The sequence below is a fragment of the Aethalodelphis obliquidens genome, unplaced genomic scaffold (genome assembly GCF_003676395.1).
Source record: "Aethalodelphis obliquidens isolate GAN/ISIS:26980383/991018 unplaced genomic scaffold, ASM367639v1 scaffold53, whole genome shotgun sequence".
Classification (NCBI taxonomy): Eukaryota; Metazoa; Chordata; class Mammalia; order Artiodactyla; family Delphinidae; genus Aethalodelphis; species Aethalodelphis obliquidens.
The window spans coordinates 10,112,097-10,137,890 of record NW_020837997.1 but is presented as its reverse complement, the minus strand read 5'-3'; the positions used below and the strand labels follow the sequence as shown (position 1 = coordinate 10,137,890).

Sequence of the window (25,794 nt, the reverse complement as noted above, 5' to 3'; positions counted from 1 at the left end):
GCCAGGCTGTCCAGGGCTCTCCGCTCCAACACCCAGGAATTTGGAAACGGGCCGTGCATGGGGCCTGGGCGTGTTTTCCACATGCTGTTGGCTTTGGGGGGAGGCCCAGAGAGGGGCCTGCAGGGGCGGCCGCAGGAAGGGCTGTGGGCAGCAGGGCCCAGTCCCGCCCCCCATGGGCTCCAGCCCGCCAAGAGAACAGGCCGAGGCCCGCAGACCCCTGCCCGACGCCTGCTCCCTCCTCCGGGGCCCAGCTGGCGCCGTCGGGCCGTCAGGCACAGACCCAGATGCCTTATCTCCTGCCGCTTCCTCACTCCTCCAGCATCCGCCCTGAGGCCCTCACCAGCGCTGGCCTGTCACCCAGCACTCCTCGGACAGGGCTGCACCCCAGAGAACAACGGAGCAGGGGAAACTCACACAGACATACACAGAATTTATTATTTTTAGACGAATTTCAACCTGCCTGAAGTTCCAGGAGGCGGCAGGGCTCACACCTTGGGCTCTGCAAACACCTTCCAGCCCTCCAGCTGGCCCATCTTGACCAGGGCGGCCGTCATGCCCATGTACGCACAGGCGGCAGCTCCAATCCCGTAGCTGTGGGCTGTGAGAGCGGGGAGGCTGGCGTCAGGCACGCACGCGGGCAGCTCACTCATGCCCACCCGGGGCGCCGGCAGTGACCGCGAGAGGACAGCCCCCACTCCAAGCTCGGGTGGCCGGGATGAGCCCCCAGGCCCCGTGCCTTTGAAGACACGTGGCGTGGAAACTGAGGCAGGGAGGAGGGAGGAGGGAGGCAGCAGTCCAGGCTGCTGGGTCCGGGGGCGGGAGGGGACGGATGGCGTGTTGGTCGGTCTCAGCTAGTGTCCTGGCTGAGCCTGCCCTGCGGTCCGGGAAGCGGAGAACACAAGACGCCTGTGGCCTGAGAACGGCCGCAGGAAGGGGGTCTGCCTGCTGGGTGCGGGGCTCACACCCCCATCGCAGGATCAGGGGCGCTGGTCAAACCCAGACCCCAGCCAAGGTCTCGAAGCGAAGGCCAGGAGGGCGCGGGCCTTCTTCCTCAGCATCCTCCCTCTCTGCCCTGCTGGAACCGTCCACGGAGCACTCCCGGCCTGCTGGGCCCTAGGCCCAGCGGTTTATCTGAGTGTGGCTCTGCCCGTCGCGCACCCCTGCCCCGCCCAGGCGAGAAGAGCCGTCTGCTTCCTAGTCCAGGCGGCTCCACTGTGCAAGCCTGGCCTGGGGCCCGGCCCGCCTCCCACTAGGGAGGCATCCGCTCCTGCTTCCCGGGTGCCCTCGGGCCACCTCATCCCCCCTCGGAGACTCAGTTCCTGCATCTGTAAAGTGGGGATGGTGAGAGCGGCTCCCCTGCAGGGCCCTGGGTGCTGGGAGAGGGGCTGCAGCTCCAAGGCCAGCCCCACATGCTCCGTGCGTGCTCAGGGGCCGGCGGGGGAGACAGGCGGCGACCTCGTGTTCTCTGACAAGACGCAGAAGACAGAGGAGAGAGACGCGGCAGACAGGAGAGAGATACGAAGCGAGGGCGGGCGGGGGCCAGGATCACACACCCTGGATCGTATGTGGGGGGCTGGAACAGCGAGAGGGACCGCCGTGCTGACATCTGGGGGAAGGGTGTTCAGGCAGAGGGCACAGCCCATGCCGAGGCCCTGGGGCAGGACCGTGCCTGGTGTGCAGGGGGCACAGCAAGGAGGCCACGGGGCTGGAGCAGAGCGAGCGAGGCGGCGAGGGCAGGGAGGGGATGGGAACAGTCCACGCGCGGGGCCTCGGGGGGCCATGCCAAGTGTCACAGGCAGCCACAGGAGGGCGAGAGGGTGTGGCGAGGTGGGCGCGGGTAGCTGCCTGAGCAGCAACAGCTGAAACCACTGCTACGCTAGCTGGTGGCCAAGGTTCAAAGGTGCTGGGAGCTCTCAGGGCAACGGCCGGCTCTGCAGGTGGACGCGCGTTCTTCCTGCCCGCCGCCCCCACCAGGCCCAGGCCCAGGAGACAAGAGAGGGAGGAGGGGTGGCAGAGGTCAGGGGCGCGGGCTCACTCACTGCGTGCTCCCAGGGCCAAGCCTCCGGCGCAGCCTCCGAGGAAGTAGTTGAGAGGGTCGTCAGGCTTCTCGCGGACCTGGGCGCTGATGCAGGAGGTGAGGCCGAATATGGCACCGATGGCAGCTGTAGGAGCGGAGGGGAGGGACGGGCCCTGAGTCTGAGTCAGGGGCCCAGACCAGCGCCGGGAGGGCCCGCGAAGGAGAAGCCCACGCGCCGGGCGGTCTCGCTCGCTCACCTGCGGTAAACGTGTACCGTCCTGTCCTCGCCACTCCCTCCAGGAAGGAGGCCGGGGTCTGGAGCGCCACGCTGTAGGCGGAGGCGATGAGGCCTGTGGGAAGAAGGGGCGGGGAGGTGAGTCAGACCCGGGCCCTGGCTGGGGGCTGGCCCCTCCCCATCCCACAGTGACTGCTCCCTTCATCCTCACAGCAGCCACCAAGGTGGCTCCTGGCGCCACTGCTTGGCCCAGGAGGGGCTGTTTCAGTCCCACAGTCGATGAGCTGGGGCCCAAACCCGGCTCCAAGGCCTGGGCTCTCACCCGCCCCCTCCAGCCCCCAGGCCTCCCCCTACCAAGGCCTACAGCACGCGGCCTCCGCAAGGATGGGCTGGGGCCTTGGCGGCTGCGCTGGCACTCTGGCCCCGCTCCCCACTCCCACGACAGGCTGCATCCCCCCGCAGGGCCCAGGGTTCCTTAGCAGAGGCTCGGAGGCTCGCTCCGGGGCCACCAAGGCCTCTTCCTCGCCACCGCCGGCCCGTCCCTCGGCCCTGGCTGGCTCAGCCTCGCCACTCTCATCAACTCTTACATCTCTGCCGCCGCCCCGGCTGCCCTGCCCCTGACGTTGGCTTTTACGTGTGAGGGGCCCTGGTGGGGGCCAGGCCTGGAGCCAAGTGCCAGGTGGGCGGCCAGGCCTGAGGTCCTAGCCTGGGGCATCCTGAGGGAACGCTGACCTGGGCCGTGTGTGGGTCTGGGGTAAGACTGGGGCAGCCTCGGGCAGCCTCCCCAGCCAGACCCTCTTCAGTGGACATTAGACCAAAGGCAAGCTGGCTGGCTCCAACACGGGGCTCCCCACCCTCCAGCTGACCCTGCTCGGGGCAGACAATGCACCCCTCCTCTCCCGACAGACCACCAGGGTGAGCAGGCTGCCAGCACAGAACTCCTGGGGCCAGCCCACCCCAGACAAAACACAACTGCCACCTGCCAGGCGGCAAGGGCACCCACCACCCCATTCACCCTCCTCGGGGCCCAATGGGCTCAGTCCCCTCTGATCCGTCGCTTCGTGGGCAGGGCGGGGGGTGTCCTCAGACAGGCAGAGCGACTTGCCTGATGCCACCCAGCAGAGCTGCCTGGAAGCCAGAAGGGTCTAAGCCAAAGGCCAAGCGCCACCTTCACCGATGCCCCAGGGATGTGGGCCCCGCCAGGTCCCCAAGCCTGCAGCTTCTGGAGACCTCACAGCTTGCGTGCAGCCCTCACGTGACCTTCCTGGCTGAGCAGTGTTCCCCCCCAGCCCTGGCTGGGGTTCAGCTCACAAGAGCTGTGGGGAACTTTTCACACTGCACAGCGGGGGTAACCTTGAGAGCAACCCCGAGGCCAAGAGGGCCACCCCACTTCCCAGACAGGGAAACTGAGCCCCAGGGACGACAGGAAAAGAGCACACACACAGAAGGCTCCCTCACGCAAGGCGCCCACCTGAGGACTCCCCAGATCAAATCCCTCCTAATCTCATGATGAACCCTAGGGTCCCTGCTCCCCTCAGAGCGGCTGAAGGCTGGGAAGGGGGGAGGGGACCAGAGTCTGGGGTTCCCCCAAGCCTGCACGGCCCGCCCTGGCCCAACAAACCCCCTTCTTCAGTCATTCTCTCACACGTCCCCACCCCCAAACCCCACCTTGTAAAGAGGCTGAATCAGAGGGGGCTCCCCATCCTGCCTGGGACCTGGGGAGGCATGATCTCCAGAGCTGGGCCAGGAAGCAGGAGTTATGACCCTCTGCCGAAGAACCACTGACAAGATTCAGTGATGGTCCCCAAACCCAGTCAGGCAGTGAGTCCTGGCGGGGGAACCTGATTGACCCCACCCCCATTTGCCTGCGGTCCTGCCTGAGGGACGCCCAGTTCACAGGCCACGTGGGACACAGAGTGCCCCACAATCCCAAGACCCCTCAGAAGTCCTTTACCTGGGAGCGGATGACCTGGAAGGTGCCGGACTATCCCAGGGTCAAGGACTGGCCCCCTCCCCCCAGCAATCCTTCAGTAGGTGATGTGCCAGCCCGCGTCCCCGGGAGCCCACCTAACTCCTCAGACGCTGCAGCCGCCCTCCCCAGCACTTGAGAGTCTCTACTGACTCGGCCCTTCCACAGGCTCCCGTCACCCCCTCAAAAGGCCCCTCCCCAGGCCCTCCGCCTGCTCCTAGCCTCCTGAAGTGACCGTCTTGACACGGTGCACATTCATTCATTCACAATCTGTAACTGTGGGCCCACATACATTCATTCACTCGTTTATTGTGTACCTTCCCTCACTCATTAATTCATTCACAAGTCACTCATTCATTCATCCTAGTTACTGTGGGCCTTCCTTCTCTCATTCATTCACAGTCATTCATTCACTCACGAAGTCACTCATTCGTTCACTCCTAGTTACTGCCCTGTCTTCCTTCCTTCCTTCCCTCACTCATTTGTTCCTCCAGTTATTGCGTTCCCACGGGGTGCTGGGCTGGGCTAGAGCCCGGCTCCCTGCCCTACAGGGGCTCACCATCCCAGGGAAGCCAAGTGTGAAACGAGTTCCCTGGGTGGAGGGCTGAGGGGCGGCAGGGATGGAAGGAGCGGGGAGGTGAGGGAGGATCCAGGAGCACGTTTAATCAGGTCCTGAGTGTTGAGTGGAGTTGGTCAGTGAGAAAATGCGGGCAGGCAAAGTGAGTGACACACGCACACAGCAACGCCCTCGAAGACCCCCGGGTCCCCTGTAGGGCTCCTGGAAGCCAGCGACCACCCCCAAAACTGAGTCTCTCCACGACCACCCGACATAGCGCCTCTGTCAAAGGTTTCCACCCGCACCCCCTCAAACACCCTCCAACAAGCCCCCTCCAGGCTCTGTTCAAGCAGATGCCACAAAACCCATCCCCTGGGGCTCCCCCTTCAGCCTTCCTGAAGACCCTTCAGGAGGACCCTGGAGCCGCATTCCTTGCCCCAGTCACCCCCAGGAGCAGACCGGGATTTGCAGCCCGGCTCCCAAAGACACCGGGGCAGTTCATCCACCTCTCTAACCTTCAGTTTCCGCCTCTGAGAAATGAAAATGATAACGGTGCTTCTTATTAAATATGCAGAAAATGGTAGCGTTGACTAGGTCCTAATGCAAAGCCTCCCAGTGCAGACTCAAATTCTGCCAGGCCCTGTTGCAGGAGCTGGAGATACAGAGGTGGCCCCCAAACCCATCATACCTATGTCTCAGACTGAGATTGGGAAGGAGACTAGAAGAGGCTAGACTCCAGGGTCTCCCCTGCAGAGGATTGCCAGGGCTGTGCATCCCCTCAGATTCCCCCAAGGCTACCCTTATGGTAGCTGCTGACTCACTTCATTTATCATCTCCGCAGCGCCCCTAAGACCCCTCTGATGGCCCCCAATAAAAGTTTCAGATGTCTCTGACCACCCAGTTCTCCTGGATCCTACAAAGACCTCATCCCACTCCAGAACCTTCTCAAACTTCTGCCTTCAGACACCTCAATAATAACCCACGATCCTCCCAAGCTATCTCAAAGACACCAGTTGGAAAGTCTCAGAACCCTCCAGCTTCTCTGACACCGATAATGGCCCCGTCCCACTCCACCACTTCCCACTCCATCACTTTCCCAGAGCCTGGTGAGCGTTTCAATAATAACCTCAAAATGCCAGCACCCAGGGATTTTGACGACCCCAGTGACCAGCTTGTCACATGTACCACGACCTTCCAGGGCTCTCCAACCCTGCCACACCCATCCCCCCACAACGTCTATCTCACACCAGCGGTCCCCATGACCGGCTCAGACACCCCGACGATGGTCACGTACCACTCCGCGAGATTCCCAGTCCCCATGGGACCCCCTCGGACTGCTCCCAGTGACCCTATGACCTCTCTGCGCCCTGTGAGTTAGTCCGACACCCCCACAAAGTCTACCTTGTACGAGAGCCCCTGAGCGTCCCAAGGCATCCCCAGACACCCCGACGATGACCACTGCCACCCCGCGAGATCCGCTGCCCCTCCAGGACGCCCTCGGAAAGCCCCCAGTGACCCCACGGCCTCCCTGCGCCCTCCGCCCTGGGGACCCGACCAGCGCTCACCAGTGGCACCACCGATACTGGTGGTGGCGTAGGCCTTGTGGTGGCACTCGGTACCTTCGGGGATGTCCCAGTACTGGTGAAGAAGCGTCTTAGCCATGACGGAACACCCCGGGCCCCGCACCGCAAGACCCCACGGCTCCCAGCGCCCAAGGGCGGACGCCGCTGACTCTCGCGAGACTTGCTGGGCGGCGCGCTCAGCCTCTCTTGCGGGCGAGACGGCAACAAGCGAGCAACTTTATTGAGCGCCGCGGAGGTGGACACGGGTCGCGCTCAAGCGCTTGGAATCGGGACTGGCGTAGAGGAAGAGCGCGTGCAGCCCTGGCCGACTTCTGGAGGGGGAAACTGAGGCCGACCAGGATCAGTGAAGGCAGATGTCGCTAGTTCAGCTCAGAAGGTCGTGGGTCAGGAGTGGTTTGACTCCCGGAGGTGGGGCCTAACTAGGGGCGGGACTATCAAAGGTACTAGGCCTATCCACAGGCACAGACGAGACCGCGGGGCCGTACTCCACTTGATAGGAGACAGACGTCATTATGGGGCGGGACGTGGCGGGATGTGGCCACTCCCAGCGCCCGAATCTGTGGGGAGGCTTGGTTACGCCCAGTGGCCAGTCTTAACCCAGAGTCTGAACAGCGTGCGACTATTTGGGGGCGTGGTCAGGCTCAGGGGCTTAACGAGAAAGTGTCCAATCCCAGTGCTCGGATTCTTAGCACGATGTGGTCTGTGCTTAGTTTGTGGCTAGTCCAACCCCTGGGCGGGATGAAGAATGCTCTAGGCTTGGGGCGTGGCCAGAGCCCAAACATAACCTGAAGGCTTGTGGGCCTGACCAACCCGGCGTTAGCTTCTAAGTTGGGGGGGGGGGTGGTTGGTCCTGTCTCGAGGGAATGACCAATCCTGCTGCCAGAGCCCGAACTGGGGCGCCACCAGAGGACAAGGCCAACCTGGGGGCGTGGTTTGTTAAGACCTTGGCCAATCTTGGAGTTAGGCCCGGCTCAGGGGTGGAGTTTCGAGTTGCCGGAACCAGCGAGGGTGTTCGAGTTTGAGGAGGGCGAGACCCAGCCCTGGAGGCGGAGCCTAGCAGTGATCGCGGCCAATCACGCCGAAGCCCTGAACGGACCGCTGGGGGCGTGGCCCCGTGGGCGCGGCCAGGACCGGTTCCGGGCCGCCCGTGGGCGTGGCCGGGCCTGCACCGCGGCGGGGCCATGTCAGCGCCGCCGCCCTTGCAGATCCGCGAGGCGAACGCACACCTGGCTGCGGTACACCGGCGCGCGGCGGAGCTGGAGGCCCGGCTGGACGCGGCCGAGCGCACGGTGCGCACCCAGGCCGAGCGCCTGGCCCGCCACGACCAGCAGCTGCGCGCCGCCCTAGACGAGCTGGGCCGCGCCAAGGACCGGTGAGGCTCGGGGCCGGCCACATGGACTTCTCGGAGGAGGTGGGCGGAGGCAGAGCCGAGACTGGAAAGGAGGACCGGCAGGGGAAATCGTGTGCATTCACGTGGAGCCGGACTACTGGTGGGATTGGAAAAACAAACACCAAAATACTTGACTTAGTTTTCACTATGTAAAGTTGAGAGGTATCATACAAGTGTGGGTATCTAACTTAAACAGGGTCCATTTTACCACTAGGCAAAATCGGCTGGTCCTGAGTGGTGCAGGGACCACCAGCCGCCTGATGTAGGTACTGGAGCCATGGCAGGTTCTTGAGGAGGGGAGGATGGGATGATATCAGCAGTTTTGAAGAGTCCCTCTAGCTGAGGGTTGAAAGGGATGAGACAAGTGCCCAGGGAGGAAGGTGGTGCTGAGGACCGGGTGGGAAAAAATTCAGAGCTGGTTGGATTCATTACTTCATCTTTACTGAGCATCTACTATGGGCCAGGCACTGTGCTGGGTATTAGGGCACATCAGTAAGACCTATGCAGCCCTGCCCTCAAGCAGACACATTGTTAGGCAGTTCCAATATGGGGTGATTGGGTGTGTGTGATGGAGGGCCACACGGCTCTGAGGGGGCCCAGAGGGAAGGCTTCCTGGAGGGGGAGCCATCTAAGCTGAACAACAAATAGGAAAAGAGGTAGGGGACAAGGGAACTGCAGGAAGAGCTACAGGGATGGATGAGAGAGTGTGTTAGTCTGCTGAGGTTGCCGTTAAAGAATACCACAGACTGGGTGGCTTAAACAACAGCAAATCATTTCTCACAGTTCTGCAGGCTGGGAAATCCAAGATCAAGGTACTGACAGATGCAGTTCCTTGTGAGGGTCCTCTTCCTGGCTTGCAGATGGTCATCTTCTCACTGTGTCCTCACGTGGCACAGAGAGAGAGCAAGCTCTCTGGTGTGTCTCTTACAAGGAAACCCTCATGACCTCATCTAAACTTACCTCTCAAGGCCTCATCTCCAAGTACTATCACATTGTGGCATAAGGATTCAATATATGAATTCGGGGGAGGGACACAGACATTCAGTCCATAATAGGGGGACTTTATCCTGACAGGGATGGAGGTCGGGAGCAGGGGAAGAGAACCTCTGGCTCCCCCGTGCCATAACTGCCCCGTGTTGCCTTCCTGCCAGTGAGATTGCCGCTCTCCAGGAGCAGCTGTTGACCTCCGAGGCTACTGTCCAGAGTCTGCAGGCTGCCGTGTGCCGGAGGGACAAGCTCATCAGGCAGCTGCAGCCCCGGGCTGAACTGCTGCAGGACATCTGCCGCCGCCGGCCACCCCTGGCTGGGCTGATGGCCACCCTGGCTGAGGCTGAGCGCCTGGGGCCCTTGCCGGCCAGTGTCCCCAGTCACCCACTCCCTGGTGGGCCCAGTTCACACCTTGCCAACAGTACTGGGGAGGAAGAGGACAGGGACCACCTCCAGCCTGCTGTGTTGGGGACCACTGTGTGAGTCCCAGAGTAGATTCCAGGATGGAGAAAGAGGACCCCTACGGGGACTTTTTCCACTGCTGTGGGTGTGCTTGGGGGTCACCAGTACCCCAGAGAGGACCCCGTGGCAGAGCCATAATCCTGTCCAAACGTCAGAACCTGCTAAAGAGTCATAGGTTTCAAATGGGCGGCCTACAGGAACAAATGCAGATGTTGAACCCGGAGAGAAGTGTTTGTTTTTTTAAAAACAAAACTTTGAATCAATCAATCACCCTTGTTGGAGAACTGGCAGTGCTGACACAAAAATCTGGATTTCTAGCTTCGGACTGGGCCGTGCCTGCCTGGATCTGAGTCCAGGGCACCCTCTTCAGTGAGTGTGAGTTTCAGGCCCCACATGTCTCTTAGGGCCAGATGTCTGGCCCCTGAAGCATCTGAGTTTGAGACCTCTCTTTTTCCGGTGGAGGCGGATGATTTGAGTTTCTCTCCCTTTTCCCCTTGCCCTGATTTTTGTTCGTCCCGAAGCATTCCCCATCCTAAAGCTTTTTCTTATTCTCATCTCAGTCCAGAATTGTGAGCCTCAACCCTCAGGCCATTTTGCATTGGTTATATGAAGACAAAGTTTTAATCCTAGATTTTTTTCCCCCCAAACTCTATCCTTCCCTCAACGCAGGGAAGAGTGTGTGCGTGTGTGATGTGCTGAGATGTCTGCAGCCAGGCTTTGCTGCCCAGGCAAACTCGGGCACCCCATAAGCTTTTCTTGATAGCGTCCTGCCTCAGGGTCTTGACACTGGCTGTTCCCTCCGCCTAGAATGCACTTCCCCCAGCTGTCACATGACTAGCTCCTTGTCACTCAGGTCTTTGCTCAAACGTCACGTCCTCCCAGAGGCCTTCCCTGACCACCTTATTGGAAGTCATTCTTCTCCACTCCACCCCCACTGCCTCATTTGATTTTCTTTATGTAACTTCTTACCGTCAGAGTGGAAGCTCCATGGGGGCAGGGTTTTTGTTCTCTGTCACCAGTGGCAGGCACACTCTGGGACCCCGGTAGGAACAGGATGGGTCTATGGGCCCTGAAGAGAGCCAGGGACCCCAGCACATCCCATGAGGCGCCCCGGCCAGTGTAGCTTTTGTAGCAGCAGCTGGCTCCTTTTTATATTCCTTAGAGAATCTATTTTTTCACTCCTTATTTCTATGCTGCCCTTCTTGGCCCAAGATATTCGGGGTGCTTTTTTTTTTAAAATCAAAACAGGGAACCCTGTGCCCTTCTCTGCCCAGGCCAAGTGCCTGGCCTGGTACCATGGTAGCTTTTTACCGCCTCCTGACTCAGGGAATGGTCATACCAGGAACCATGGCGGGGCACAGCCCCTTTCAGCCCGGAAGGCTCAGCGTCCACCCTCAGCCCTCAGGATGGGGCCGCCTGGCATCTCACAGTGACCCCTCAGTGTGGCAACAATGGCCCGGTTTTCTCCTTTGGACGAACAGGGGTTGGAGGGTGCTGTTTGTACGAGGCGAAGGCAGGCTGGCGCCTGTCGGAGCTCAAGAATAAACCAAATGATTTCATGGCATTGGTCCTTCCTCCTTTCTTCCTGGTGGGGGAGCTGGAGGGGGGCTGCTGTGCTGCTCCTGGTCCAGGGTGGGGCCCCGCTGGGTGCGGAGACACAAGTTACAGCCCCGGGAGCTTGTGCCAGGCACTCCACACACACGGTTGTGTCTCATCTCCTCAGACAACTATGCACACAGGCATCACCCCATTCTACAGCTGTGCAAAGCAAGGCTCAAGAGAGGTAAAGTGAAAAGGGCCTCTGGGTCGGAAGGGCCCTGGCCACTTCCAATTTTTTATTGTTGAAATTCTGATTCTCTTAAAAATGTGGAGATGCCCAAACAGAGCTACAATAGTTGTGGTTACATTCTACATTTTTCTATATCTATAAAAAAAAATCCAACATTTGTAACCCTCATAAAAATACACAATGGAGTATTTCTTTGCCTATGTAAAGAATTTTGGACTGCAGCAAGCCACAAGAATTTCTGCAGCAGAGTGCCACTGCAGTTTCTCATAAAACTGATGGTGTTGCAATCAGCTGTAGCTTGAATCGCAGCGCCGGGTGGCTTGTGATCCACGGCTTGGCTTCTGACTGTGGCAGCAACTTTCGACAATACCACTGTGCTGTGTGCAACTGCAAGCTTTGAAAAGCTTCTGATGATCTCTGGGTCTCTGCGGGTGGTGGCGTCCCCAGACGGGGGCCCACGTTTTTAGTCCTGGGAAATCCATTATCATTTTCAATCCTGACTGTTGGTGTAACGCTCTCGGTTGGCAAGATGTCCAAAGTCTCGACAGAAGGCATTCAGTGATGGCAGCCTTGGTTCCTCTTGGATTACGGATGTCAGGGGTCAGGGTCGCTTCTCCGGCCGGTACTGGAGCCCCTGGCTCAGCGGCTTGTCATGAATGAGCCAGCCCACCAAGTGATGTTTGAGACCTGGAAACCAACCACCAGGTGACCCATATTGACTGGCCCTAAGTAACTACCAGGAATTGCTTTGTTCAAGTCAACGTTGATGTCTGTAGGACCCAGCTGTGAGCACCACCTGCTGGACAGGGGCCTGGGTCACCTCGAGTCCTTTAAAATTGGATCCCTCAGCAGCTTTGGCTGCGGCCGTGTGAAAAGGGGCTGGTGGCTGGTGAAGCCCAGAGAAGGGAGGGGACCTGCTCCAGCTCACACAGGAATTGGGCCTTGCCTCCCTCCATCCAGGACACTGGTCCCCACAGGGCTGTGGCCCACCCTTCCTCCTTGTGGTTAGGAAGCGACCCCCCCCCCCCCCCCCACCACCTGGGCCTGGCTTTATCCCAGGACCTGGGCACTGCAGGGAGTAAGCGAGGACAGCAGGTGGACAGCGGCGGCAGCCAACAGCACTGCCCTGTGCCTCTCGGCCCGCCATATGCCCCCACAGGGCCATGCTGAGGGCCATGAGGCTCTGGTGCCTAGAGAGTTACAGCTGGGGCCCCTCCCAGTCTCCAGGGTACCGTCCCTTAGCAACAGCCCGGCCCGGCAGGACACACTGCCAACGCTGGGCAGAGCAGGCAGAAGGCAGAAGGCAGGCGGAGCAGCTAACCGGACTCCAGGACAGACGAAGGCCAGGTGAGTGAGCGGGGGCACCTGGCCTGCAGCCTGGTTGCCGAGCGGGAGCCCCTCCAGATCTCTCTCCCATCCAGCAGCCCAGGGAGCCCTGACCCATCATGGATGCTGTGGACGCCACCATGGAGAAGCTCCGGGCCCAGTGCCTGTCCCGAGGGGCCTCAGGCATCCAGGGTCTGGCCAGGTGAGCTGTCCCCTCACACCTCCCCAACCCCCCGGATCACTTTCCAACCACGCTCCCTGCCCACGCCCCCTGCCCCCCAGGTTTTTCCGCCGCATGGACCGGGACAGGAGCCGGTCCCTGGACGCAGGGGAGCTCCAGCGGGGCCTGGCCGAGCTGGGGCTGGTGCTGGACACAGCCGAGGCGCAGGGCGTGTGCAGGCGCTGGGACCGTGACGGCAGTGGGACGCTGGACCTGGAGGAGTTCCTGCGGGCACTGCGGGTGAGGCCGGGCGCTCGACCGCGCGTGAGTCCCTCCACCCTGTCGTCCGGGGGTGCCAAGTCCTTGTGGGCTTATCCACATCGGTGTGGGGACTCGGGGGACCTCCCGAGCTCCACCCCCCCAGTCACCACCTCCCCCCAGCCCCCCATGTCCCAGGTCCGGGAGGCAGTCATCACAGCCGCGTTCGCCAAGCTGGACCGCAGCGGGGACGGCGTGGTGACTGTGGATGACCTCCGGGGGGTGTACAGCGGCCGCGCCCACCCCAGGGTGCGGAGCGGGGAGTGGACGGAGGAGGAGGTGCTCCGCCGCTTCCTGGACAACTTTGACTCCTCCGAGAAGGACGGGCAGGTGGGTGCGCGGGTACCACCCCCTCTGCCCACGCCTGCGGTCCCCCCTGACAGCCCATCTGCCCCCAGGTCACGCTGGCCGAGTTCCAGGACTACTACAGTGGCGTGAGCGCCTCTGTGGACACGGATGAGGAGTTTGTGGCCATGATGACCAGCGCCTGGCGGCTGTGAGCGGTGCACACCCACTCGGCTGGCACCATGCAGCGTAGGGCCCCACCCGGCACCCCTGGGTCAGGGCCCCTCTCACCTGGGCTTTGAGCTGAGCAGCCCCGGGGTGGGGGATGGAGGGGATTGTGGGAAGATTGAGGCCGCAGAACCGGCTGGACCAGGTCTCCAGGGACACGGCTTGGCCACCAGGTGTCAGTGGGACAAAGGTTCCAACGATGGGTCACTGGTTCAGGAGCCCAGGGAGTGAGACCCTCCATGCCCACGCCATGCCGACCCCAGGTCTCCTCCTGGGTCTGCTCAAGTGAACCCTGTCAGCACCCTCACCCCTCCCTCGTGACTCCCCCAGGAAGCCAGGCAGCGCCCGGGTGGGGAAGCAAACTGCTCTTCTGTGACGCAAGGCTCTGCACGGAGCGGCCGGTCTTGGAAGGCAGCCGAGCTTGGTCACCTGCCCAGGTGTGGAGTGCGGGGCAAGCCAGGCTGCTGAGGAACCGTTCCTGGCCAGGTTGCCTGGCTTCCTGAGGCCCCTGGGGCATGCGGGAGGCCAGAGTTTTAGTTAAAAGTTTTAATGTAGTTCCCAAATACATTTCATATGACAATCTTACATAAATGTTCCAAAACACATGGGCGTTATCTGGTTTTACTTGTCACTAGTTGGCTAAGGCTTAAAGCAGAGAAGTGTGATCGGATCTGCTGGGAGGGCCTTTGGTGTCGTCCCGTGGCTCAGGCTGCGGACGCAGATGCGGGCTGCACAGGCCACCCTGAGGTGTGGGCGGCACAGCTCAGACGGGCCTCCCCCTCACCCTGTGAGGGCCCTGTGCACAGAGGCCTCCTCTGCGGGCCCCGCCAGGCGGGCGGCACCCAGCTGGCTCTTGGCCACGCTATGGGGTGGGGCGGGCAGAGGGCGCCGCTCCTGTGTGTGCTGCGAGCATGGGTTCTGCCCGTTGTCTGGAACCGGTCCGCTCGCTGCCCCCTCCTTGAAGGCCCTGCCAGGGTCCCCCTCTGCCTCTCACAGAGGCCCCCAGCCCTCGACGGTCTTGGGGGCAGAGATGTCCAGGGCTGGGCAAGGAAGGAACGGCCAACAGCAGGAAGCAGGTTTTGCACCTGGGTGCCTGATGACGGGTGACCCATGTTATGGGGACAGACAGGAGGATGGGGGGGAGCCCTCCCACGCCCTCCCACGCCCTCCCATGCCCAGTGACCCTTTTCTAGATAGGCTCTCCAGGCCCAGGGCCCAACCCCTCCGCACCCCACGACTTGGCCTGGAGGAACCCCAGGTGGGGAGCACCCCCAGCATGGGGGCCGGGGCCACAGGGGGAACGAGGACGCAGCCCACGACGGAGCCGTGCCTGCTCAACACACAGAAGAGAAGCGCCTCGATCTAGGAAACCAAATACAAAGCCTTGGGGGGGAAAGAAAAGGTCTAAAAATAAACCCCCCCAAATCAGAACGTGGGAGCTGGGAGGTAAAGACAGTAGTAACAGAAGGTCCAGCAGGCCCAGCGTGACACTGTGTGGACAGACCCGGTGCCCGGGCAGGTGGAGGCGGGGAGAGCCGGCGACACGACGAGGGTGGGGTGAAGAAACGAGGGGTCCCAGTCCCAGTGAGAAGCCGTGACAAGTCTTAATGTGCCATTTCAATTCAAGGTGGGGAGGGAAGAAATGTTCTTTTTCGTTTTGCTCATCAATATGATGAGGTTCGTGTCCCAAACCACATTCAGGCAGTTCCCGAGTCTGCTTCTGAACGGGACGTGCGGATCCAGACTGTGGCCACCCAGCGGGGAGTGTGGTTCCCGAGCCCCGCGCCTCGACGCTGCCGGAGGGAGGGGCGGGCGGGCGGGCAGACAGACGGACAAAGCAGCAGGCTCGTGGGCAGCCGGCTCCCGGCGCTATGTGCTCCCGGCCGTCTGCCCGTCCCCTTCGTCGCCAGCGCCTGTGGGGAGCGGTGGCCTGGCCGTCAGGTGTCTGCCCTGGACACAGCCCCACCCCTTGGGTCAGCCCCGGGACCCCTGGCTCACCGCCTCCGGTGGCCCCCGACGGGGCCAGGACGTCGTCGTCGTCGCTGTCGTCCTCGTTGGACGGGGCCGCCCCAGGCTCGGGGGCCGGCGTCCTGGCCTCCTGCTCCTGCTCCACGTGGCTGCGCAGGGCCAGGATGCGGTGGTGCAGGGCCGCATACAGCTGGCCCGTGTCCTTGGAGCTGGCCTGGTGGAGGCAGAGGGGAGGGCCAGGTTACAAGGCCTCACGGGGAGACCCCTCCTCAGGTGACGTGGCCACAGCCCCTGCCGTAATGGGATGTCCCAGCTCCCGGGCTGGACTGGGGAGGAGCCTGACCTCTCTCCTCGACAAACCCGGGGACAGCAGACCAAAGCTCCCCCAGGTCCAGGGCCTGTCCTCCCGAGGGGTCCACAGAGCCTGGGCCGGGCCAGCCTTCGGTGAGCCATCCCGACCCTGGAGGCCTCCTACTCTCCCCGGCCAGGCCCTCAGTGCAGGGCTCTGAGTGCTAGGCATGGGGCTGCCCTGCCCTCGTCTGGGGGCTGTTTGGACAGCTTTGTTCCCCGAGAGGCCGGGGGCAGCCCAGCCCGTCCCTGGGGCTGCTCACCGAGATCAGGAAGACCTTCACGCCCTGGTCCTCCGTGTCCATGGCTGTGATGCGGATGCTCTTCTCACTGGCCTTGTCCATCTGCATCTGGGCCCACAGCTTGGTGTTGAGGATCAGCCGCAGGCTGCCCTGGGTCCGCATCACTGCAACCAACGAGGCCATCAGCTCTGCCCCCCACCCCTCGACGAAGCCGCTACGAGAACAGACACAATCTGCAGGAAAGCCAATACCCCCAGGGTGAAATCCCACAATCCCCCCAAGGTCCACGAAAGCCTCCTGTCTGTTGAGCGGCAGCCCTGGCAACCCCCCACCCCTGGCGGCACATCCAGTGGGTGGAGCTGGTGCCAGGACGGCGGCTCCCCTGGGGAAGGGGCTGGTCAGGCGGCAGCAGGAGGCGGAGGTGGGTCTGCACACTGGGGACACGTCACACGAAGTCTACGCCCCCTGACTGTCGCCACCCACAGGCCAAGGCGCAGCTCCTGCCCCATGAAAAGGAGCTAACTGCTTAGAGGAAGCATCAGGGCTGACCGCTGCTCAGAGCCTCCATCAGGAGGGAGACAAAGGTAGACTGAGGGCAGCACACAGTGGAGAAGAACAGGGGACAGGCCTCTCCTCTCTGGAAATGTGTGTGAGACCACGAGTTCCACCCACAGCGGGCCCAAGGCCAATGTTGTCCTGCTCAATTTGTCCGAGCCTACCCACCCTGCCCGAGCCCCAACCCCATGGACACAGGTGAGCCCTGGCCTTCCTGCCAGCCCGGCCCTCCCCACTGGAAAACCCGGAGCAGATTACAAGCGGTCACCCCAATCTGGGTGACCCTCACCCCCTCCAGCCCTCTGGGCCCGGCCTCACAGCCCAACCCACCCCCCGAGGTGGACTTGGAGGGAAGGAAGGTCAATGCCAAGGATCAAAGGCTGCGTGGGGTGAAAGGAGACGATGGCCGGGAAGGATCTCAACAAGGGAGGGGGCAGTGCAATTACGAGGCTGGTCACAGGCTGATGACCTAGGGGCAGAACCACGAGCCGCGGGGGCTCAAAATCCTGCGCCCTCTCTGTCCAGATACACTTGCACGTTTCCATTAGGGAAAATGAAAAAGAACAGTGCCCGAACAGAAGCCCAAGTGCATAAAAACAGTGCCGAAAAGACGCAGCATGAGCTACGCCTGGGCCAGGAATGGACGTTTCCGTAAAGGCCGCAGGACAATTTTAACTGGGGAGGATTAAAACAACAAAACAAAACAAACAAAAAAATGAACACACACGTTTCACATATATACAAACATGCCCGCACACACATCCGTTCTGTAACAAGCGTACTTCCGGGAATAAGATTCACGTGTAGATGGCCCCAGTAGCATTACTTACAAGTCAAAAACAATTAGAAACAACCTACATGTCCGTCAGCAGGGAAACGGCTGAATACACTCACGGCCGATGGAATGTTAATTCATACAGAAGCTTTTCAAAAACAGTCATATTTTAGGGAAAATTTAACAACACAGGAACACGCCCACAAAACGGCAAGTGAAAAGAGCAAGAGACAAAGTCACCCCACTTCCTTAACAAAGATCCACAGAACAGGAATGGACCGCCAAGACAGTCTTGGCAGACAGAGATCTCCCTCTTTTTGTAAAGAGATTTTCGTTGATGTTTGATTTCTTTGTTTACTCACCACGAAACAACTGACACTTTATAAGAAAATACGTTTGAAAATGGCTAAATCCTTTCATCCACTTTCACGATCAGGAAGAGGAACATCACAGAAGGGCTGGCGGCTGGAGCCTCTGGGCCAGGCCGGGTCCCGCAGGCTGAGGGCCGGCTGTGGGTGCAGACAGGGAGCCCCGCCGCGCCCCAGGCTCCTCCATAGAAACCTGGCCGAAGCTCACCTAGTCGGGACTGCAACGTCCCATCGTCAGTCGATGCCATGTCGTTGAGTCTGAGCAGCCCCCGGCCTCTCTCCACCCACGACTGCGAGGTCTTGTCAAAGACAAACAGCTTACACTGGATCTGGAACACAAGGTGGCCCTCTGGGTGAGCAGGGACCCTGGCCGGCAGACAGACCCCGGGAGCGTGCAGGGAACCCGCGATGAACCAGCAGGGTCAACGAACTATGGTCTGGGGGACACGTCTGGCCCTTGGCCACTTTTCTGTCCTGCCCTCGAACTAGAATGGACTTTACATCTTTAGAGGAGTATTAAAAAAAAATAATCATTAAGGAAATGCACATCAAAACCACAATGAGATACCACTTCACACCCACTAGGATAGTAATAACCAAAAGGACAGATGACAACAGGTATTGGAGGATCTGGAGAAATCAGAACCCTCACACCTTGCTAATGGGGATGGAAAATGGGGCAGCCACAGTGGAAAACTGTTCTCCAACACATTAAACGTGGAGTTATCATATGGCCCAGAAATTCCACTCCTAGGTATCTACCCACGAGAAGTGAAGCACGTGTTCACATAGAAACTATTACGTGAATGTTCACAGAGCATCATTCTTAATACCTCAGAAGTGGAAACAAACCAAGCGCCCACCAGCAAGTGACTGGCTAAACAAATGTGGGCTACCAATACAGTGGACTGTTATTCAGCCTTGAAGAGGAGTGAAGCGCCGACACACGGTCCACCAGGGATGAACCTCGAAAATGTGGACACGAAAGGCCACATGTTGTACGATCCCATTCACGTGAAATGTCCACAACAGGCAAATCCATGGAAACAGAAAGTGGGGTTGCCTGGGGCTGCAGGAAGGGGGATGGGCAGTGACTGCTCATGGGCACAAGGCTTCTTTTTGGGGGGGCAAAAATGTTCTAAATTAGTGAATACAGTAAAAACCACTGAACTGTACGCTTTAAAAGGGTGAATTTCATAGTATGTGCACTGTACCTCAATAAAGTTGTTATACAAAAAAAAATGCAAGAGAGACCACACGTGGCCCTTTACAGAAAAAGTTTGCAGATCTTTTAAGTCAGTATCTCTCAAGATAGATAGATAAGAAAAACTGTGAGTGGGGGAAAAAAGTACCACTAAAAACCCCACATTAAAAACTCCCCAAAGCCACATATATGTGGTTTATAGACACACACGCAGGTATGTGTGAAAGGACGAAGGGCAGATGGAGCCCCACCACGCTGGACGTGCTGCCCCAGGAGGGGAGGGAGATGGGACGGGGCACGGGTGCCATGAAGTCTGGTCTAAGAAAAGAACACAGCACCACCGGGACAAAATAATCACAGCTGTTGACTCTGGGTGGCAAGAGGTGTTTGTTACACGTCTTTGTAGTTCCCTGAATTATCGAGACTGTCTCAGAACAGACCGTTTTGCTCTAAAACAGAGCAGTACAAGAAGTCCGCTAGCCGCACCGACGGGTCCCAGAGGCCGGGCGCGCCTCACCTGCAGCACGTTGCTTTCGGCCTCCTCCCCGGTGATCACCTCCACCTTTTCCAGCAAGCACTTCCGCGCTGTCGCCTTGGTGTAGGCGGCCGCCGACTCGGCCAGCGACTCTGCAATGTTATTAGCTAAACGACATTGACTATTGATTTGGTCAGGGGGAGGGTGTACCTCACAGGACACCCAAAGGGTGGCTCTGGCCTCAAGGGGGCCAGTGCCTCGGGCCCACAGCGGACCCTGGCAACGCACCACGTAACTCTGCCTCGGAGTCTGCTGGGCGGCCACCGGGAGCGGCCAGTGCAGCTGCGGCCTCCCACTCTCCCACGCAGGCGAGGAGGGCAGACAGCGAGAGACCTCCGAGGGCGCTGAGGAGCGTCTGCCGCCTCAGGGCGAGGAGGAGGGCGACAACCACCTCAACCCCATCCTGGTCACCAGGCAGGGCCCCGGGCCTCGCCCCCCTCCTGCTCACTGGACAGCCAGCACGCATGGCTGTGGGCTGTGCCCGAGGGTGGTTCACAGCGTCCCCGCCCCTCCCTGTCTCCCGGACGCCCCCGGGAGAGGGCAGGACCGAGGCCTACCTTTCTCGGGGGTGGCCTCCTGGGACGAGGACTCGGACCCGGACTCGGCCACTGTGTTTTCTCTGTTGGCATCCGGGCTGACCTCGTTTAACTTGGGCGGGCTCTGCGGGGAACGAAGGCGCACAGGAGGAGGGGGCGTGGGGGGTGGTCCCGGGGGCCGACCGCTGCAGGACAGGGAACCCCTCTGCCGGGAGGCAGCTCCTGGCGCCCCCCGCCCAGCAGAGGACCCCCTCTGCCGACGCTGGCCTCCCTCCCGCACTCTGGGGACCCGCCCAGCCCCAGCCCATGCGCACTCAGCGCCTGCTGAGCAGCATCAGAGACAGGCGGTCCTCAGTCCTCACAGGCCCGCCCGGACGCGCACGCGAGCCGCCTCTGGAGCCTCTGTGGCGTCACCTGGAGGTGTGTGCCACCAGCCGACCTTGGGCCACCTGGTCCCCCTGGCCCGTGAAAGAGTTCTTTGCCTACTTCATCGTAATTGAAAAAGGACAGTACTGACGCTCAAGAAAAGAAGCAGGCGGCTCCTTAGTGAAACAAACACTGAGACCAAGACGGCAGGAATCAGGTGGGCCCCAAACAGCGCCTGAGCTGCCCTCACAGTGGACACAGCGGGGCTGTGTGTAATGATTGGGAAAGAAAAGGAAGAAAGAGAAGGAAGCGGGTAACGACCCTAGAAGCCCATCCCGGGCTGGCTGGGCTCTCTGGGACCAGGATGTGGCCCGCGGTCAGCCACGTGCCTCAGCCGTGGTGTGTCAGGAGTGCAGGGGACACTGGAGACCCTGCAGGGTTGCCCCCTCGCCCCCCACTCTGTGCTGCAGCCTCACGGTGGCGATGGGGCTGCCCTCCCTTGGCTTCAGAGGTGGCACAGGGTGGTCCCGGCCCACATGGCTAAGGAGTCTGGCCTGACGGCTGTCACCGCACCTGCCCTTAGCTGGGAGGAAGCGCGGCCCGTGACTCAAGGGAAGCCCCTCTCAGGACAAGGAAGGACAGGATGCGCGACACTGGCTCCTACAGAGCCTCCCTAGGCCACCAGCGCCGCCCCCCGTTTAAGCTGAGTCTGAGCTGGGTCTTCTTTCTCTTACTTGGAAAAGAAAACATTCTAATTTCACAGGACTCAAGGCAGCAGCCACACCCGACGTGTCCCGGCGACCTGCGGGAGGCTCCGAGAGCCTTCCAGGCCCTGGGCAGGACAGTCCCCACGGGGGTCACTCACCAACACGCGCTCACTCATGTTCTGGCCAAATATGAATTTGCTGCTGGCGGCGTCGGCACTGTTGGCTGAGCTCTCTAAACTGAAGAGGAGACACACTGTGAGCGCAGGGTGGCACAGGGCCAGGCAGTGTGCACGCCCACATGCGCGGCACACACACACGGTCGCACGGTCGAGGCCCTGCTCCGCCTCGGGCTGGGCTGGTGTGCCAGGGACAGGTACCCGCAGGCCTCCATGCCAGCCCTCTCCAGGCGGCAAACACAGACCCTTGGCTCGCACCGCCTGGCACCAACTGCACACGGGCGCCGTGTGACACACCAGATGCCCGTCTTCCCCAACCCCCAGGAGGTGGGCAGCACCACACAGAGGCTGAGCGCAGGGGCGTTCCGTCCACTCCCAGCAGACAAACCCGGCTGTCTCTTGCCAGTGGGCTGCCCCCGGGAGGCACTGCAGCTCTCTGGGTCCCTCCCCAGGCCTGCACCAAGGAGGTGATGCCTCCTATGGGGTGGCCGGCAGGTGACACAGGATGACCTTTGGGGAGCGCTCAGCAAACGGCAGCTGCCCTGGCGGTCACACTTCATCCGTTTTAAGACATCACAGGCTGCACGTGCCTCCCAATTTGGGAAGCACTCAGGTGCAAAAAATGCGTCTTAAAATATCTGATGCACTCTGCTAACCGGGGGCCAGGCAGCCAAGCAGCGAGGTCACTGTTCCCATCGGGCCTCTCCGAGGTGGGAGCCCGCACGGCGCCTGCTCTCCTGGCCCATCTCCCAGGCAGGGACGAGCCTTCCTTCTCAAACACCCCGGCAGCCAGGCTGTTGGCAAGTGCCACCACCAGTAGCGCCAACGGCGAGCCCAGATCCAGGGCAGGGAGCACCTGGTGACAGGAGACAGCCGAGCTGTCACTGGCCCACCGGGTTCTGTTCTGGGCACGAGGCCCGGGTGACAGAGGTCACTCCCGGGGCTGGGCTGAACAAGCCCACGGGACTGGGGTCCTGCCTTAGATGTCTGCTGAAGCCCACCATCCCAGCCCCTCCACATCTGTGTCCAGAGCGGAAAAGAGGGAGGGGCTGCACGGTGACTGGGATTCTGGCTGCACGTGCCCTTGCCCTCCCGAGGAAGGACTGGGCTGGCTCCTGGTGCAGGAGGGTCCAGGCTTCTCTGGGCCCTGAGGCAGGTACCACGGGTGACCACAGGCCCGAGGCGGAGGCTCTCCCCGGACAAGGCTGGGCTCCAGGCCCGAGGCGCAGACCTGGAGCTGATGTACTGAAGGAAGTAGTTGGTGGCGGCTGGCGCTTCTGAACTGGGGTGTCCGGCGTTCTCCATGTCCACTACTTCAGCGTTCTCATTTATTAACTGGGAAACAGAGAGGAAACACTGCTCAGAGAACGGCATGTCCTGGACCTCTGCAGCTCCGCCTGCGTCCACAGGCCCTACGCTGACATGCGGCATGGCTCCGTCTACATGTGTGTACCCTGGGGTGTGGTAAGAGTTAAGATACAAAAACAGTCCATAAGGCACTAGGGAGCCTTTTCTACCTTGTTTTAAAAAAGCACACTCAGGCTGGCACCTTGTTGGCATTTTTATCAATGCTTCTGCACCGAGGAATCACAGGTCGCTTACAAATCTTACATTTTAAGGGGTTCATTATAAACAAAACAGAAGCATCATTTCTCAAGGCTGCTTCTACGCCAACTGCCATGCTAGCCTGGTTAAATACATTCTCCGATGAAACTCTCCCGGGAACGCTGAGAGGTGGGTGTTAGCGACCTTGCTCTGAGTGAGGAAGCAGAGGCTCAGAGCGGTTAAGAAACCACGGCTTTGAGTCGCCCCCCCATTGAGAAGCTGGGATGCAACCATGAGACGCCCGGATCCCCACGAGACATCGTCCCCACCCCAATCTCAAGGCAGTGAGGAACAGACTCGACCTGATGGCTCAGGCCAGGCCCCCGGTCCCCAGCATGGGTGGATTTCCAGGTCCTCCCTGCTGTTGCTTTCTGCTCCCAGGAGGGGGCAGCTGCCAAGGGACTCAATATTTTGCCTAAAGCTGTGCAACATCAACACCTATTCTTGTGTCTCTTGGGGTATGTGTGCTTCTACTGGACCGTGGGCACCAGAGGAGGAAGCTGACGGCGTGGCCTGACATCTCCTCCACACCCGAGACACTCTTGTTTTCTCGTTTCAGGGCTTCTCACCTTTTGCGTTACTGACCCCGGGCGCGGGTGGTTCCCTGAGCGGGGACGGGGGCTTCCTGGGCACTGTGGGGTGTTGGTCAGCATCTCTGGCCTCCACCTACTTAGTATCAGTGGCACCTACCCCCCAGCTGTGGCAATGACAAATGTCCCCAGACACAGCCACTGACACTGCCCCTCAAGCCTCCAGGAGCTTCTTGCCAGATGAGCTGCTGGAAATGGCACAGAGGGACCTTCAGTCCCTGGGGCTGGGACAGGTCTTCCGAGAGGGCCAGCGCGTGGGGTCCAGAACCCAGATCCCCTGCCACTGCCACATGCTCCCCACCCCCGACTCAAAGTCCCCAGACTAGACCAACACACCTGGGGGGCAGCCAGGAGGTGACAGATCCTGTTGCCTCCTGTGGGAGAGAAAACAGTATCTTTCCACCTGCCCTCCTTGAAAAAAACAAGGCGATGGCTCTCAATTGGGGGTGACATGGTCCCACGGGGAACATTCAGAACCGCTAGGGATGCTTTTGGTGGTCGTCACTGGGGGCGGGGAGGGGGTGCTGCTGGCATCTAGAGGGCGGGGGCCGGGGATGCTGCTCAACACCCTACAGTGCGCAGGACGGCCTTCCACAACTAAAGGATCCGGGCTGAACGACGCTAGTGCTGAAAGAAACCCTGAAGTAAGCACAGAAAAATCTCTTTGGTGACCTGGAAAGCATCGGATCCTAATGTCTGCTTGTTCCTTGGCTATAAACACGTCAGCTGTCAGGGCTAAGGTGCCTCTCTCAGCCTGGCTCCTGGAAGAACGAGGGGGCCTGCCGCCAGGAGCCACCGCTCAGCCCCACACTGGCAGGGGTGGGGCAGGGTGGGGGGCAGCCGGCCGGGGTGCTGCCAGGAGTCAGCAGCACAGCACGGAAGGGACGCAACAAGCAGCTGCTGGGCGCTGAGGCCCAGGACCACCCCAGACACGGCCCCCACTCCCCATCCCCGGGCAAATGAACCTGGGGGAGGCGTAAAAAGATCCCTTCACTGGGTCAACAGCTCATCCGGCCTTCCGACCACATACCTTAACTCTGTCCCTCAGGTTCTGCCCGAACACAAACGCCTGCTGTGCAAGCTCCTTCTTCTCGCAGCTCTCCTCAGAAGCACTGCTGGACTCATTTTTCTGCGAGTCTTTCTCCTGGTTAAAACAAGCAAACAGAACAACTGAAAAGAAGCCACACATCAGCCCTGAGAAGCGAGATGAGCCATCTCACACCATTGCATTTGCCTGGCGTGAATCCTGTGGAGCGGGCCCTGGGGTGGGGGACCAGGGAGATGCCCTAGGGCTGGGGGGGACCAGACCTCTCCAGGGAGGGGGAGGGGCGAGGTCTTGGCAGTGACCTCGTCACCGGGAACACTGGGTGGAGACGGTGGGGTGGGGGGTCACGTCCAGGTCTCCCTCCAGCTCAGAGCCCTAGCCACCAGTTTCTGAGAAGCAGTATGCTGTGGGAATGATTCCTTTTTCCAATTCCACTAACTGTGGTTTCAGGGTGGGGGGCTCAGGGACATCTGAAGATTGAATTGGAGATGTTCATTTTCACCATTTGAGCCTGAACATCCGGCGGCGGTATGGCAGCGGGTGGGGGAGGCAGAGGGTGGAGAACCTCAGGCAGCGACCTGTCTGCTGAAACAGGCAGAGTGGAGATAAACACACGGGTGCAATCTGTCTCCGTACGTGGAGCCCTGGATGTGTTGCTGCAACTCGGATTTCAAGTCCGTCTCTGCCAACCGCAAATGCAGGCTCTTCATTAAATGCCCCTTATTTTCAGCTGCTATGCAACGCTACTGGAAAACATATGCATCTGGCCTATATAATCCCAGAACCCTGGAGAACTTTTTTTTTAAAAAACAAACAATTTCTGGGCTTCCCTGGTGGCGCAGTGGTTGAGAATCCGCCTGCCAATGCAGGGGACATGGGTTCGAGCCCTGGTCCGGGAAGATTCCCACATGCCGCGGAGCAACTAAGCCCATGTGCCACAACTACTGAGCCTGCGCTCTAGAGCCCACGAGCCACAACTACTGAGCCCACGTGCCACAGCTATTGAAGTCTGCACGCCTAGAGCCCATGCTCTGTAACGAGAAGCCACCGCAATGAGAGGCCCACGCAACGAAGAGTAGCCCCCGCTTGCTGCAACTAAAAAGAAAGCCTGCGCACAGCAACAAAGACCCAACGCAACCAAAAATACATAAATATATAAAAATAAAAATAAATAAATAAAACAAAGGATTTCTGAGCGAACTCCCAAGCACACTTCTGCCACTAGAAGCAGCACATGTGTATGAACCCCTGAGGAACTGCTCGGCTGTGGAAGAGGGACGGGAGACATCTCTCCAAGTACAGCGGTACAAGGCCCCAACAGACTACGTGCGTGGAAACGAAACAGGCCTTGGGCTATCCGGCCCTAAGTGCCAGAGCCCTGCTCGTGGCCCCTTTCACTCAAAACCAACTGTGGAGTTCTTGGTGGTCTGGTGACCTGGCCAGTCAGTTGTGGTTACACATGGAGACCT

General features: G+C 60.2%; 4 protein-coding genes across 22 annotated transcripts in view; 2 read left to right on the top strand and 2 right to left on the bottom strand.

Annotated features, from left to right (window-relative positions):
• Window positions 1–413: 413 nt before the first annotated feature.
• On the bottom strand, window positions 414–6,711 carry NDUFA11 (NADH:ubiquinone oxidoreductase subunit A11). The gene is made up of 4 exons (XM_027085352.1): window positions 6,343–6,711; window positions 2,275–2,367; window positions 2,040–2,162; window positions 414–598 (listed from the first exon to the last, which is right to left on the bottom strand). Exons 1-4 carry the CDS (start codon window positions 6,437–6,439, stop codon window positions 486–488), a joined length of 426 nt encoding a protein of 141 aa, XP_026941153.1. The 5' UTR covers window positions 6,440–6,711; the 3' UTR covers window positions 414–485.
• Window positions 6,712–7,225: 514 nt separating this feature from the next.
• On the top strand, window positions 7,226–10,763 carry VMAC (vimentin type intermediate filament associated coiled-coil protein). 3 transcript variants are annotated; one of them, XM_027085351.1, is made up of 2 exons: window positions 7,226–7,732; window positions 8,902–10,763. In XM_027085351.1, exons 1-2 carry the CDS (start codon window positions 7,542–7,544, stop codon window positions 9,218–9,220), a joined length of 510 nt encoding a protein of 169 aa, XP_026941152.1. In that variant the 5' UTR covers window positions 7,226–7,541; the 3' UTR covers window positions 9,221–10,763. The 3 variants fall into 3 exon arrangements, 1 of the variants encoding a protein (XP_026941152.1); XR_003428382.1 differs by having other exon boundaries at window positions 7,614–7,850; window positions 8,902–9,013; XR_003428381.1 differs by having other exon boundaries at window positions 7,614–8,012; window positions 8,902–9,006.
• Window positions 10,764–10,988: 225 nt separating this feature from the next.
• Window positions 10,989–25,794, bottom strand: part of LOC113608660 (DNA-binding protein RFX2) — a 166,110-nt gene continuing 151,304 nt past the window's right edge. For 5 of the 13 annotated variants that reach the window (XM_027085337.1, XM_027085334.1, XM_027085340.1 and 2 more), the window contains 9 exons: window positions 24,311–24,424; window positions 22,317–22,420; window positions 21,068–21,146; window positions 19,858–19,960; window positions 19,283–19,407; window positions 17,770–17,890; window positions 15,885–16,027; window positions 15,304–15,487; window positions 10,989–11,675 (listed from right to left, as the gene is read on the bottom strand). In XM_027085337.1, the coding sequence (XP_026941138.1) occupies window positions 11,590–11,675; window positions 15,304–15,487; window positions 15,885–16,027; window positions 17,770–17,890; window positions 19,283–19,407; window positions 19,858–19,960; window positions 21,068–21,146; window positions 22,317–22,420; window positions 24,311–24,424 (1,059 nt within the window). In that variant the 3' untranslated portion in view covers window positions 10,989–11,589. The other 8 variants (XM_027085339.1, XM_027085342.1, XM_027085336.1 and 5 more) reach the window with 5 other exon arrangements.
• Window positions 12,008–13,908, top strand: CAPS (calcyphosine). Of its 5 annotated transcripts, none has more exons than XM_027085348.1 (5): window positions 12,008–12,335; window positions 12,393–12,774; window positions 12,916–13,122; window positions 13,191–13,326; window positions 13,636–13,908. In XM_027085348.1, the coding sequence occupies exons 1-4, from the start codon at window positions 12,136–12,138 to the stop codon at window positions 13,290–13,292; spliced, it is 891 nt and encodes a 296-aa protein (XP_026941149.1). In that variant the 5' UTR covers window positions 12,008–12,135; the 3' UTR covers window positions 13,293–13,326; window positions 13,636–13,908. The 5 variants fall into 5 exon arrangements, 3 of the variants coding, with proteins under 3 accessions (XP_026941149.1, XP_026941150.1, XP_026941151.1); XR_003428380.1 differs by having other exon boundaries at window positions 12,222–12,335; window positions 12,393–12,516; window positions 12,597–12,774; window positions 12,916–13,326; XM_027085350.1 differs by having other exon boundaries at window positions 12,236–12,516; window positions 12,597–12,774.